At 38.3% G+C, this 15,489-nt stretch overlaps 1 protein-coding gene across 1 annotated transcript in view; it reads left to right on the top strand.

Annotated features, from left to right (window-relative positions):
- The window catches only part of TTC6 (tetratricopeptide repeat domain 6), a 216,366-nt gene that overhangs the window by 139,286 nt on the left and 61,591 nt on the right, over positions 1-15,489 (top strand). The window contains 4 exon segments of the mRNA XM_060098150.1: positions 4-78; positions 12,029-12,399; positions 14,383-14,845; positions 15,152-15,281. Coding sequence (XP_059954133.1) covers positions 4-78; positions 12,029-12,399; positions 14,383-14,845; positions 15,152-15,281 — 1,039 coding nt within the window.

Below are 15,489 nucleotides of genomic sequence, written 5' to 3'. Positions count from 1 at the left end.
CAGTTGTTTTTCCTAAGAAAATCTGCCTCATTTGAAAATATCCAGAAATGTTTCAGCATGCAATCTCCACAATTAAAGGTATGATAATTTTTCAGTTTTTGTTATTCAAAAAAATGTTTACATTTCTAGTAATAATCACCACCTATGCTTTTTGTTGGCTTTCCTGAAATAGTGTGATCACTTGATTCATCCAGAGTTGACTGAAATTTTGGATTCAACTGCGTATGTATTTGGTAGCCCCTGTAAGATTGTTGTTCATAGTGCCAACTGAAGATTTCCAACATCTCTTGGAAGTGTCCATATTCATACTTTGACTTTACTTGGTATATTATAAATCAAGTCACTTATTTTTATTTATTTTTATTTTTATTTTTTATTTTATTTTTTATTTCTCTGCTTTATAACAAATTTAACAGTTATACATATACATATGTTCCCATATCCCCTCCCTTTTGCGTCTCCCTCCCACCCTCCCTATCCCACCCCTCCAGGCGATCACAAAGCACCGAGCTCATCTCCCTGTGCTATGCGGCTGCTTCCCACTATCTATCTACCTTACGTTTGGTAGTGTATATATGTCCATGCCTCTCTTTCACTTTGTCACAGCTTACCCTTCCCCCTCCCCATATCCTCAAGTCCATTCTCTAGTAGGTCTCTGTCTTTATTCCTGTCTTACCCCTATGTTCTTCATGACATTTTTTTCCTTAAATTCCATATATATGTGTCAGCATACAGTATTTGTCTTTCTCTTTCTGACTTACGTCACTCTGTATGACAGACTCTAGGTCCATCCACCTCATTACAAATAGCTCAATTTCGTTTCTTTTTATGGCTGAGTAATATTCCATTGTATTTATGTGCCACATCTTCTTTATCCATTCATCCGATGATGGACACTTAGGTTGTTTCCATCTCTGGGCTATTGTAAATAGGGCTGCTATGAACATTTTGGTACATGACTATTTTTGAATTATGGTTTTCTCAGGGTATATGCCCAGTAGTGGGATTGCTGGGTCATATGGTAGTTCTATTTGTAGTTTTTTAAGGAACCTCCATACCGTTCTCCATAGTGGCCGTACCAATTCACATTCCCACCAGCAGTGTAAGAGTGTTCCCTTTTTTCCACACCCTCTCCAGCATTTATTGTTTCTAGATTTTTCGATGATGTTTATTCTGACTGGTGTGAGGTGATATCTCATTGTAGTTTTGATTTGCATTTCTCTAATGAGTAAAGATGTTGAGCATCCTTTCATGTGTTTGTTGGCAGTCTGTATATCTTCTGTGGAGAAATGTCTATTTAGGTCTTCTGCCCATTTTTGGATTGGGTTGTTTGTTTTTTTGTTATTGAGCTGCATGAGCTGCTTATAAATTTTGGAGATTAATCCTTTGTCAGTTGCTTCATTTGCAAATATTTTCTCCCATTCTGAGGGTTGTCTTTTGGTCTTGTTTATGGTTTCCTTTGCTGTGCAAAAGCTTTGAAGTTTCATTAGGTCCCATGTGTTTATTTTTGTCTTTATTTCCATTTCTCTAGGAGGTGGGTCCAAAAGGATCTTGCTGTGATTTATGTCATAGAGTGTTCTGCCTATGTTTTCCTCTAAGAGTTTGATAGTGTCTGGCCTTACATTTAGGTCTTTAATCCATTTTGAGCTTATTTTTGTGTATGGTGTTAGGGAGTGATCTAATCTCATACTTTTACATGTCCCTGTCCAGTTTTCCCAGCACCACTTATTGAAGAGACTGTCCTTTCTCCACTGTACATTCCTGCCTCCTTTATCAAAGATAAGGTGACCATATGTGCGTGGGTTTATCTCTGGGCTTTCTATCCTGTTCCATTGATCTATATTTCTGTTTTTGTGCCAGTACCATACTGTCTTGATTACTGTAGCTTTGTAGTATAGTCTGAAGTCAGGGAGCCTGATTTCTCCAGCTCCATTTTACGTTCTCAAGATTGCTTTGGCTATTCGGGGTCTTTTGTGTTTCCATACAAATTGTGAAATTTTTTGTTCTAGTTCTGTGAAAAATGCCAGTGGTAGTTTGATAGGGATTGCATTGAATCTGTAGATTGCTTAGGGTACTAGAGTCATTTTCACACTGTTGATTCTTCCAATCCAAGAACATGGTATATCTCTCCATCTATTTGTATCATCTTTAATTTCTTTCATCAGTGTCTTATAATTTTCTGCATACAGGTCTTTTGTCTCCTTAGGTAGGTTTATTCCTAGATATTTTATTCTTTTTGTTGCAATGGTAAATGGGAGTGTTTCCTTGATTTCACTTTCAGATTTTTCATCATTAGTATATAGAAATGCCAGAGATTTCTGTGCATTAATTTTGTATCCTGCTACTTTACCAAATTCATTGATTAGTTCTAGTAGTTTTCTGGTAGCATCTTTAGGATTCTCTATGTATAGTATCATGTCATCTGCAAACAGTGACAGCTTTACTTCTTCTTTTCCGATTTGGATTCCTTTTATTTCCTTTTCTTCTCTGATTGCTATGGCTAAAACTTCCAAAACTATGTTGAATAAGAGTGGTGAGAGTGGGCAACCTTGTCTTATTCCTGATCTTAGTGGAAATGGTTTTAGTTTTTCACCATTGAGGACGATGCTGGCTGTGGGTTTGTCATATATGGCCTTTATTATGTTGAGGTAAGTTCCCTCTATGCCTACTTTCTGCAGGGTTTTTATCATAAATGGGTGTTGAATTTTGTCGAAAGCTTTCTCAGCATCTATTGAGATGATCATATGGTTTTTCTCCTTTAATTTGTTAATATGGTGTATCACGTTGATTGATTTGTGTCTATTGAAGAATCCTTGCATTCCTGGAATAAACCCCACTTGATCATGGTGTATGATCCTTTTAATGTGCTGTTGGATTCTGTTTGCTAGTATTTTGTTGAGGATTTTTGCATCTATGTTCATCAGTGATATTGGCCTGTAGTTTTCTTTCTTTGTGACATCCTTGCCTGGTTTTGGTATCAAGGTGATGGTGGCCTCATAGAATGAGTTTGGGAGTGTTCCTTCCTCTGAAATTGTTTGGAAGAGTTTGAGAAGGATAGGTGTTAGCTCTTCTCTAAATGCTTGATAGAATTTGCCTGTGAAGCCATCTGGTCCTGGGCTTTTGTTTGTTGGAAGATTTTGAATCACAGTTTCAATTTCAGTGCGTGTGATTGGTCTGTTCATATTTTCTGTTTCTTCCTGATTCAGTCTTGGCAGGTTGTGCATTTCTAAGAATTTGTCCATTTCTTCCAGGTTGTCCATTTTATTGGCATAGAGTTGCTTGTAGTAATCTCTCATGATCTTTTGTATTTCTGCAGTGTCAGTTGTTACTTCTCCTTTTTCATTTCTAATTCTATTGATTTTTGTCTTCTACCTTTTTCTCTTGATGAGTCTGGCTAATGGTTTATCAATTTTGTTTATCTATCTTCTCAAAGCACCAGCTTTTAGTTTTATTGATCTTTGCTATTGTTTCCTTCATTTCTTTTTCATTTATTTCTGATCAGCTTTTTATGATTTCTTTCCTTCTGCTAACTTTGGGGTGTTTTTGTTCTTCTTTCTCTAATTGCTTTAGGTGCAAGGTCAGGTTGTTTATTCGAGATGTTTCCTGTTTCTTAAGGTGGGATTGTATTGCTATAAACTAAACTCTTAGAACTGCTTTTGCTGCATCCCATAGGTTTTGGGTCGTCGTGTCTCCATTGTCATTTGTTTCTAGATATTTTTTAATTTCCTCTTTGATTTCTTCATTGATCACTTGGTTATTAAGTAGTGTATTGTTTAGCCTCCATGTGTTTGTATTTTTTACAGATCTTTTCCTCTAATTGATATCTAGTCTCATAACGTTGTGGTCAGAAAAGATACTTGATACAATTTCAATTTTCTTAAATTTACCAAGCCTTGATTTGTGACCCAAGATATGATCTATCCTGGAGAATGTTCCATGAGCACTTGAGAAAAATGTGTATTCTGTTGTTTTTGGATGGAATGTCCTATAAATATCACTTAAGTCCATCTTGTTTAATGTATCATTTAAAGCTTGTGTTTCCTTATTTATTTTCATTTTGGATGATCTGTCCATTGGTGAAAGTGGGGTGTTAAAGTCCCCTCCTATGAATGTGTTACTGTCGATTTCCCCTTTTATGGCTGTTAGTATTTGCCTTATGTATTGAGGTGCTCCTATGTTGGGTGCATAAATATGTACAATTGTTATATCTTCTTCTTGGATCGATCCCTTGATCATTATGTAGTGTCCTTCTTTTTCTCTTCTAGTAGTCTTTATTTTAAAGTCTATTTTGTCTGATATGAGAATTGCTACTCCAGCTTTCTTTTGGTTTCCATTTGCATGGAATATCTTTTTCTATCCCCTTACTTTCAGTCTGTATGTGTCTCTAGGTCTGAAGTGGGTCTCTTGTAGACAGCATATATATGGGTCTTGTTTTTGTATCCATTCAGCCAATCTGTGTCTTTTGGTGGGAGCATTTAGTCCATTTACATTTAAGGTAATTATTGATATGTATGTTCCTATTCCCATTTCCTTAATTGCTTTGGGTTCGTTATTGTAGGTATTTTCCTTCTGTTGTGTTTCTTGCCTAGAGAAGTTCCTTTAGCATTTGTTGTAAAGCTGGTTTGGTGGTGCTGAACTCTCTCAGCTTTTGCTTGTGTGTAAACGTTTTAATTTCTCCATCAAATCTGAATGAGATCCTTGCTGGGTAGAGTAATCTTGGTTGTAGGTTTTTCTCCTTCATCACTTTAATTATGTCCTGCCACTCCCTTCTGGCTTGTAGAGTTTCTGCTGAGAGATCAGCTGTTAACCTGATGGGGATTCCCTTGTGTGTTATTTGTTGTTTTTGCCTTGCTGCTTTTAATATGATTTCTTTGTGTTTAATTTTTGACAGTTTGATTAATATGTGTCTTGGCGTATTTCTCCTTGGATTTATTCTGTATGGGGCTCTCTGTGCCTCCTGGACTTGATTAATTATTTCCTTTCCTATATTAGGGAAGTTTTTAACTATAATCTCTTCAAATATTTTCTCAGTCCCTTTCTTTTTCTCTTTTTCTTCTGGAACCCCTATAATTTGAATGTTGGTGCGTTTAATGTTGTCCCAGAGGTCTCTGAGACTGTCCTCTGTTCTTTTCATTCTTTTTTCTTTATTTTGCTCTGCATCAGGTATTTCCACTATTTTATCTTTCACCTCACTTATCCGTTCTTCTGCCTCAGTTATTCTGCTATTGATCCCATCTAGAGTATTTTTCATTTCATTTATTTTGTTTTTAATTGATGCTTGATTCATCTTTAGTTCTTCTAGGTCCTTGTTAACTGTTTCTTGCATTTTGTCTATTCTATTTCCAAGATTTTGGATCTTGGAAATAGAATCTTGGATCATCTTTACTATCATTATTCTGAATTCTTTTTCAGATAGACTGCCTATTACCTCTTCATTTGTTAGGTCTGGTGGGTTTTTATCTTGCTCCTTCTCCTGCTGTGTGTTTTTCTGTCTTCTCATTTTGCTTATCTTACTGTGTTTGAGGTCTCCTTTTTGCAGGCTGCAGGTTCGTAGTTCCCGTTGTTTTTGGTGTCTGTCCCCCCTGGCTAAGGTTGGTTTAGTGGGTTGTGTAGGCTTCCTGGTGGAGGGGACTAGTGCCTGTGTTCTGTTGGATGAGGCTGGATCTTGTCTTTCTCGTGGGCAGGTCCATGTCTGGTGGTGTGTTTTGGGGTGCCTGTGGACTTTTTATGATTTTAGCAGCCTCTCTGCTAATGGGTGGGGTTGTGTTCCTGTCTTGCTAGTTGTTTGGCATAGGGTGTCCAGCACTGTAGCCTGCTGGTCGTTGAGTGAAGCTGGGTGCTGGTGTTGAGATGGAGATCTCTGGAAGATTTTCGCCGTTTGATAGTATGTGGCGCTGGGAGGTCTCTTGTGGACCAGTGTCCTGAAGTTGGCTGTCCTACCTCAGAGGCACAGCACTGACTCTTGGCTCTTCAAATTGGGATGATTCGTTGTCTATTCATGTATTCCACAGATGCAGGGTACATCAAGTTGATTGTGGAGCTTTAATCCACTGCTTCTGAGGCTGCTGGGAGAGATTTCCCTTTCTCTTCTTTGTTCTCATAGCTCCCGGGTCTCAGCTTTGGATTTGGCCCCTCCTCTGCGTTTAGGTTGCTGGAGGGCATCTGTTCTTCGCTCAGACAGGACAGCGTTAAAGGAGCAGCTGCTTCGGGGACTCTGGCTCACTCAGGCCGGAGGGGAGGGAGGCTCACGGAGTGCGGGGCGAGCCTGCAGTGGCAGAGGCCAGCGTGATGTTGCACCAGCCCGAGGTGCGCCGTGCGTTCTCCCAGGGAAGCCGTCCCTGGATCCCGGGACCCCGGCAGTGACGGGCTGCACAGGCTCCCCAGAAAGGGGGCGTGGACAGTGACCTGCGCTTGCACACAGGCCTCTTGGCGGTGGCAGCAGCAGCCCCAGTGTCCCAAGCCCGTCTCTGGGCTCCGCGCTTTCAGCCGCGGTTCGCGCCCCTCTCTGGAGCTCCTTTAAGCAGCCTTCTCAATCCCCTCTCCTCACGCACCAGGAAACCAAGAGGGAAGAAAAAGTCTCTTGCCTCTTTGGCAGCTCCAGAGTTTTCCCGGATTCCCTCCCAGCTAGCTGTGGCGCATTAGCCCCCTTCAGGCTGAGTTCTCGCCGCCAGCCCCAGTCCTCTCCCTGCGCTGTGACCGAAGCCCGAGCCTCAGCTTCCAGCACCGCCCGCCCCGGCGGGCGAGCAGACAAGCCTCTCGGGCTGATGAGTGCCGGTCGGCACCGATCCTCTGTGCGGGAATCTCTCCTCTTTGCCCTACCCAGGTACGTGGGGAGTTTCTTGCCTTTTGGGAGGTCTGAGGTCTTCTGCCAGCGTTCAGTGGGTGTTCTGTCTCAAGTCACTTATAATATTGATCTACACTTGCATTGGGCTCACAGTGTTAATGCATTTTCATGGACTCTATTCCAGTTTGGTCTTGAGCTACACAATATCCTGATAGGAGCGAAGATGGGACAGATACTCTCCTTGTTTTATATATGAAAAAGCAAATGTCAGAAAGTGATAAGTGGCAGACCTAGTACTTAAACCCACACCTTCTCTTACCAAACGCAATGGACTTTCCTCTGCAACCAGAATCCATAAGCGTTTTTGAGTGCCGATCTTATGTTTAGTGGCATTGGCAAATAGCTCCCAGCTTTTGTTTTTCTCTCTGAAATCTGACACTCAGCTTCCTTGATTCTCTATGTTACTTGCTTCTAACTTGCTTTTAACCTGCTTAACTTTAGCCTGCTTCCTATTTCATTTCTGGCATTCTTCTTTCTTACCAACATTTTGATTGTTTTGTTTTGTATCCCTGTGCACTGACACCATCCTTAAGATTTTTCTATTGACATATAATTAATATATAACATTATATTAGTTTCAGGTGTACCACATAATTATTTGGTACCTGTGTATATTGTGAAATGATCATCACAGTAAGTCTAGTTAACATCCATCCTCCCACATATTTACACCATTTTTCTTGTGCTGAGAACTTCTAAGAGCTACTTTCTTAGCAACTTTCAAATATACAATACAGTATTTTAACTGTAATCACCATGCTGTACATTAAATCATCCCCAGGACTTATTTATTTTATAACTAAAAGTTTGTACCTTTTGACCACCACACCCAGTTTGCCCATCTCCTACTCCCTGCCTCTGGCAACCATGAATCTGTTCTCTGTATCTATGAGGGTTTTTTTTTGTTGTTTGTTTGTTTTTAGATTCTACATATGAGGTCATACAGTATTTCTCTTTCTCTATCTGACTTATTTCATTTAGCAGAATGTTCTCAAGGTCCATCCATGTCATTGCCAGTGGCAGGATTTCCTTCTTTTTTATGGCTGAATGACATTCTATTGTGTGTGTATATCTATATCTATATCACATTTTCTTTATTCATTCATCTGTTGATAGGTAGATTGTTTCCATATCTTGGCTATTGTGAATGATGTGGCTATGAAAATGGGAGTGTGGATATCTCTTCAAGATCCTGATTTCATTTCCTTTGGCTATATACCCAGAAGTGGGATTGCTGGATCATATGGTAGTTCTAATTTTAATTTTTTGAAGAGTCTCCATGCTGTTTCCATAGTGGCTGTACCAATTTACATTTCCCACAACAGTGTACAAGGGTTCCAACACTTGAACTCACACTTCCAACACAGCCTCACCGACACTTGATGTCTCGTCTTTTTCTTTTTTTCTTGTCTTTTTGATAATAGCTATTCTAACATGTGTGAGGTGATATCTCACTGTGATTTTTATTTGCATTTCCCTGATAATTAGTGACATTGAGCATCTTTTCATGAACCAGTTGGCCATTTGCTTGTCTTCTTGGGAAAAATCTCTACTGAGTTTCTTTGCCCATTTTTAAATTGGATTGTTTGTTTTTCTTGCTATCGAGTTGGAAGAGTTTCTTACATATTTTGGAATTAACTCCTTATGAGATAGATAGTTTGTAAATATTTTCTCCCATTTTGTAAGTTGCCTTTTCATTCTGCAGATTGTTTATTTTGCTGTGCAGAGGCTTTTAAGTTTGATGTAGTCCCACTTGTTTTTGCTTTTGTTGCTTGTGCTTTTGGTGTCATATCCAAAAAATCATCACCAAGACCAACATCAAGGAAGTTTTCCCTGTGGTTTCTTCTAGTTTTACAGTTTCAGGTCTTACATTTAAGTTTTTAAATTCATTTTGAGTTAATTTTTGTGTGTAGTGTAAGATAGGAGTCCAATTTCATTCTTTAGCATGTGAATATTCAATTTTCCCAGGACAGTTTATTGAAGAACCTATACTTTCACCATTGAGTATTGTTGGCTTCCTTGTCAAATATTAGTTGACTATATATGCATGCTATAATTTCTGAGATCCTGATTCTGTTCCATTGGTCTCTGTGTCTGTCTTTTTTTTTTTTTTTCTGGCGGTACGCAGGCCTCTCACTGTTATGGCCTCTCCCATTGCGGAGCACAGGCTCCGGACGCGCAGGCTCAGCAGCCATGGCTCACGGGCCTAGCCGCTCCATGGCATGTGGGATCTTCCCAGACCGGGGCACGAACCCGTGTCCCCTGCATCGGCAGGCGGACTCTCCACCACTGAGCTACCAGGGAAGTTCTGGGCAGAGGATCTTAATAGACATTTTTCCAAAGAAGATATACAGGTAGCCCAACAGGCACATGAAAAGATGTTCAACATCACTAATTATTAGGGAAATGCAAATCAAAACCAGTGAACTGTTACCTCACACCTGTTAGAATGGCTATTATCCAGAAGGCAAGAAATGACAAGTATTGGAGAGGATGTGGAGAAAAGGGAACCTTCTTACACTGTTAGTGAGATTGTAAATTGGTGCAGCCACTATGGAAAACAGTATGGAGGTTCCTCAAAAAATTAAGAATAGAATTATCATGTGATCTGGGTATTCCACTTCTGGGTGTTTATCCAAAGAATATGAAAACAATAATTGGAAAAAGATATATGCACTCCTATGTTCATTGCAGCATTATTTATAATTGCTGAAATATGGAAACAACCTAAGTGTGCATCCATGGATGAATGAATAAAGAAGATGTGGCGCATATATATATATATATATATATATACATACATACATACATACATAGTGGTGTATATATATATGTGTATATATATATACACATATATACGTGTGTGTGTGTGTGCCTTATACATATACATGCACACACACAATGGAGTACTACTCATCCATAAAAAGAATGAAATCTTGTCACTTGTGACAACATGGATGGACTTTGAGGGTATTATTCTAAGTGAAATAAGTCAGAAGGAAAAAGGCAAATGTCATATAATTTCACTCATATGTGGAATTTAAAATGAAACAAAACCAAAAGAAATAAGTAAATCAAAACCAAAAGAAACTCATAGATACAGAGAACAGATTGTTGGTTACCAGAGGAGAAGGGGGCTTGGGGATGAGGAAAAGGGGTGAAGGGGGTCAGTTTTATGGTGATGGACGGTAGACTTTGAGGGTGGTAACTTTGTAGTTGAATGAGAGTGTTGTACACCTGAAACTTACATAATAAAAAGTAGAATGATAAATACTGTTCTTATATGTGGAATCTAAAAAGCAGAACTTTAGAAACAAAATAGAATTGTGGTTGCAAGGGCTGGGGCAGGAGAAGAGGAATGAGGAGATGTTTGTCAATGGGTGTAAACCTTCATTTATAAGATAAATTCTGGGGCTCTAAGGTACAGCATGGTGACTATAATTAACAATACTATATTATATACTTGAAAGTTGTTAAAAGAGTAGATCTTAAATGTTATCACCACACAAAAACAATGGTAATTATATGAGGGGATTGGGGTGTTAACTAACCTTATCGTGGTAATCATTTCACAGTATATATGTTTACCATATCATTACACAGCATACCTTAAGCTTATATATGTTATATGTCAATAATATCTCAGTGAAGCTGGAAAACAAACAAAAAACCCAAACCTACCTTTTAGTTCTGCTTTATAGTTATAGATTCTGTCAGTAATTCCTTCTCAAGTGTTCTACAGAGCTGCATAATCCATAGCTAGTCAGCAAGCGGGGAATATGAAAATCTTACATTCTACTTTTTTTCAGGCTGTTCTACTTTTTCTTGGTACATACATATGTGTTTATTTTTCTTGATATATACATATACATACACATACATATATTCTATAGTCTGTATTTCTCTATTCTCTATTCTAATTACATATTGAGTTGAACACAATTTCTTGAGATGGGGGAAGTATATATAGTAAGTCACAGAGAGGGTCAATATCCCTTTTGCACTTTAGTACATCTTAAAGTATATAACCAGCTTGTATGGAATTGTTATATTTGGAATTTGGGCCTATATTCACTATAAAGAAAAATATTTCTGTAACAAATTATTATTTACTAGGAAAGTTAAATGCAGTTAATTTAGTGACAGTAGCTCAAAAGGCAAGGAATGCTGTATCAAAGGATTGGAACTGCTCTCTCTTTTATTAGTAATGAGTGTTGTTAGAGTTTCAAGTTACTAATGCATAATTCTTGTAAATTATTTATTAATGTATTATATTAATATTATTATTAAAAATTAAGTTGGTTCTCTAATGATTAGATAAAATGAATATTAGGCTGAAATTCTGTTATTTAAGCCTGTAAGTATTGAATTGAAAATAATTGAATACTATGTATAGAAATTCAATATTGTTAAGGTGCTTTTGAAAATAGACTTACAAATTGATTTTATTTATTTATTTATTTATTTTTGGCTGCATTGGATCATCATTGCTGTGCGCGGGCTTTCTCTAGTTGCAGTGAGCAGGGGCTACTCTTCGTTGTGGTGCACAGGCTTCTTATTGCGGTGGCTTCTCTTGTTGTGGAGCACAGGCTCTAGGCACACAGGCTTCAGTAGTTGTGGCACATGGGCTCAGTAGTTGTGGCTTGCGGGCTCTAGAGCACAGGTTCAGTAGTTGTGGTGCACGGGCTTAGCTGCTCCGCAGCATGTGGGATCTTCCCGGACCAGGGATCGAACCCATGTCCCCTGCATTGGCAGGCGGATTCTTAACCACTGTGCCACCAGGGAAGTCCCACAAATTGATTTTATAAGGTAAGGCATTTTAATAATTTTTGCCCATTCTACCACTTGTTTTTGCATTAAACTAAAAGTAGAGCATGCACTTTATTTGGATATGTAAAGAGCATTCATTTTTAATTAAGAATATATAAAATCACAATTAATTCATATCTACTTTTTGGTGTTACTTTTATGTAGCTAATGCAATGTCCTGTGACCAAATTATTGCACTTTGCTTTAACTAACCCACTGTTAACTTATAAGCTCACTTTTGAAAAACATCAAGAATAGATGATTTAAAATTTTTCAATAGTGACCAAATTACATTAATAGCAATTGTAACCGAATTAATTTTAAATGTACAGCAACTAAATATTTTTTCTGTTTCTTTGTCTCCTTATAAATAAGAGAGTAAAATCTGCAGTTGAGTTGAAGAAGGAGACCATAACTCCATTAGAGATTAAGGATGACATGCAAAGCAATATGAAAGAGGTGATGTTTCAAAAAACAAAGGAGTTGGAGCACTGGATGGCTGAGCAAAATGAAACTGAGGAACCCGTCTCCGTGAAAGAAAATACAGATACTATCTTAGACAACATGCAGGGCAGATACAGTTCGAGAGACCTGTCTCTCTCTCTCATTGAATCATCTAGACAAGCTGGCATTACTTACGTTGCTTATCCCAAGAAAAAGAAGATGAAACTGAAGAAAGGATTAAGACTCAGTAAACTTACACTTGTGTATGATGAGTTATCCAAGCCTCCAAAAATTCTTAAAAGGTCTTGTTTAATCAACAATTGTTATAGTTTAAGAAATGTATTATGGTTTGGGCCTTACTTTTATAATTCACTCATTGAAGCATCCTTTTGTGTGTGTATTTCCTGGGCCCATCTCTGGTACCAATTAATTTATCAGTCAGGGTCCCAGGAGTAAACAGCACTTTCAATTTAGAATAATTCTAGGAAGGTATAACAAGGGCAATTTACAAAGATGTCAGGGCATAGGGAAACCACAAATGATAGAGTAGTATCCTGGGACTAGAAATAATAGAGCCAATCTCTACCCCTGAGTATGAGAGGACAAAAAGAGGGTGTGATTACTAGAACCTGGAAGAAAGAAATTGTATGGAAAGGATTTCCTTGAAATAAGTAGTGAACTTTGGTCAAAGATCATGGCCAGTGTGAGGCAACCCTTCAGGAGGGGACCAGAGGAATAAATACTTTGACTTCACTCTTTCCCTTTTCAGGGCTCCTAATTGGACATATTTGATTAGAAGACAGCAAGGGATCCTATGTCTATAGTCTGTACAGACTAGTACTCCAGGGCAAAGAGCAAGGCAGAGGATAGAGATAAATGTGCAGGTGGAAACAAAACCTATTTGGCACAGATGGTCTTTCTAAGGTGGCATTTGACCAGAAATAGTAATTGAGAAGGAGTCAGCCACTCAGAAGGACTGGAAAATGCAATACCCTTGAGGCTTGCTCTGTGCCTGGAACAGTGGGAGGCGAGAAAGTAGTGTTATTAGAGATATTTGCTGGGGTCTTATCATGTAGAGTCTTGTAGACTATGGTGAAAAGTTTGATTTGTATTCTAGGTACTAGAGAAAACTCTTGGAGGGAGTGACATGATCGGATTTACATTTGTTTAAAAAAAAAAACATGCTAGCTGCCATGTGGAGAATGGATGAGACCAAGAGGAGAAGCAGGGAACTAAGAAGTTATTGTACTCTAGACAGAAGAGGTGATGGTGGCTTGCACTAGAGTGTAGAGAAGAGTGGGTAGTGTCACTAAGGAAAGGGAAGGGTACTGATTTTTCTCACTCTTATTCTCCTACTTTTAGCACGAGTCTTTCTCATAGTACACACTCGGTAAATATTAATGAAATGATGGGGTGTGATTTTTTTTTCTTCCCGTAGAATGTGTTTATTCTATCTTGTGTGGCTAGTACAGCACCGGCATGCATAAATGCTACTGAATGAAAACTGTGTGGGAAATGGAGAGTTTGAGGAGGATAATCCTAGAAGAAACATACCATTTGAAAGCTTATTACATGTCATCTGATTTGATTGCCTACTAAGTTTGGGATGAAGTCTAGGATTTTTTTTGTTAGCCTGTTGTGGAGGCAAATCTTTCCTTCTTCCTCAAGTTCATGTCCTTGCAAACCATTTAGATGTCATTTCCTTTCTCACATCAAGTTTTAACTCCTCAATTCTCCATTGTATGTCCTCTGGTTGGTGGTAGGGGTGTAAATTAAGCCTGAAGGGAGCACTGACTCTTTATTTCAGTTCTCTACAAAGGCTGCATCTTTTTTTTTTTTTTTTTTTTTTTTTTTCCTTTTGCGGTATGCGGGCCTCTCACTGTTGTGGCCTCCCCCGTCGCGGAGCACAGGCTCCGGACGCGCAGGCTCCGGACGCGCAGGCTCAGCGGCCATGGCTCACGGGCCCAGCCGCTCCGCGGCATATGGGATCCTCCCAGACCGGGGCACGAACCCGTATCCCCTGCATCGGCAGGCGGACTCTCAACCACTTGCGCCACCAGGGAGGCCCAAGGCTGCATCTTTAATAACAGTCTTCTGCTTTCATAAACTCACAGAGATTCTTCATATGATCTCAATGAATGAACAGGAGGACTTGGTTTGCATAAAAGTACCATGTAATTTTATTTTGATAACAGAGAAATAGTAATTTTTTCTGTGGCTGAGTTGATTTATTCATTATAAAAATTATATTTCTGTAATTTAAAAATCACTCTTTTGAATACTAGATCAGAGTCTCATGGAATCCTTCCTGGACAGAAGAAATTTTTGCTCAAAGTTCCACTATATGAACGTCTATTACGGTGTCCCAGTCTACCTTTGTGTTTAAATTTTGACAAATTTGCCCAAAGTAAAGGAAGAATTCCAGAAAATAGTGGTCCTCAAACATGGGCTCTTGACATGTTCTCTAAGCCTAAACAAAAGAAGACAACCCCAAGAGAGAAAGTTGTTAAAATATCTGTTCATGAAGACTCGTCTGAAAGAGTGAAAAAAACACCAAAAATAGAATTGAGTGATTCTTTGGAGTCTGGTCTTCCTCCAGCGGTCATTAGACATTATGAATCCGAAGTGGAGATCTTGACTGAAGAAATAAATAGTAAGAAGGAATATCCTGCATTTTTATATTGTAGGCGTGGAGCTCTTTATAGGAAACTGGGAAAGTTCCAGAGTGCCATGAATGATCTACAGGAAGTAAGTTTTTATTTAATCAAAATAATAATATTAACAATTTATCCTTGCTTATAACTATATATTAACTTTTACTAGAATTTTGAACAATGAATATTTGTATTATACATATGGGATTGTGAAATTATGATTATTGGCATTTTCAAATAATTAACATTAAAAACATTTGATTTTGTCTGTCAGATTGGGAAGCATCATTTTATACTATACACATACAAAGCCATTGGGATCAATAATGTTTGAAAATTTATTTGATGGGATATCTTCCCTTAAATCAATTTAAATTGAATTTATACATTTATTTTCTAGGCTATACTCTTGGAGCCATTGTTTCTCAATGCCTATTGGCACCGACATTTCATTTATCTTTTCCAAGGCAGAATTAATGAAGCTTTGGATGACTTGAATTATATAAATAAATATAATAAAAATAATGCAGGTGGGTTGTCTGTGCAGTTATATTACTTAGATCTTTACCTAAGCTTTGGTCATTTAGTGGTATAAAGATACATAATTCAAGACATATACATCTCCACAAAAGGTTGTGACTTCCCAAGTTAAATTTATTCTCGATATCATATATTTAGGACTGTTTGTGATCCTATTGTTTTAAAAATACTTATCATGGTTTGAAATGTTAATGTCCT

This window comes from Mesoplodon densirostris, chromosome 4 (assembly GCF_025265405.1).
Source record: "Mesoplodon densirostris isolate mMesDen1 chromosome 4, mMesDen1 primary haplotype, whole genome shotgun sequence".
Classification (NCBI taxonomy): domain Eukaryota; kingdom Metazoa; phylum Chordata; class Mammalia; order Artiodactyla; family Ziphiidae; genus Mesoplodon; species Mesoplodon densirostris.
The sequence above is the reverse complement of the archived record's forward strand: the minus strand, read 5'-3'. Positions and strand labels throughout refer to the sequence as shown.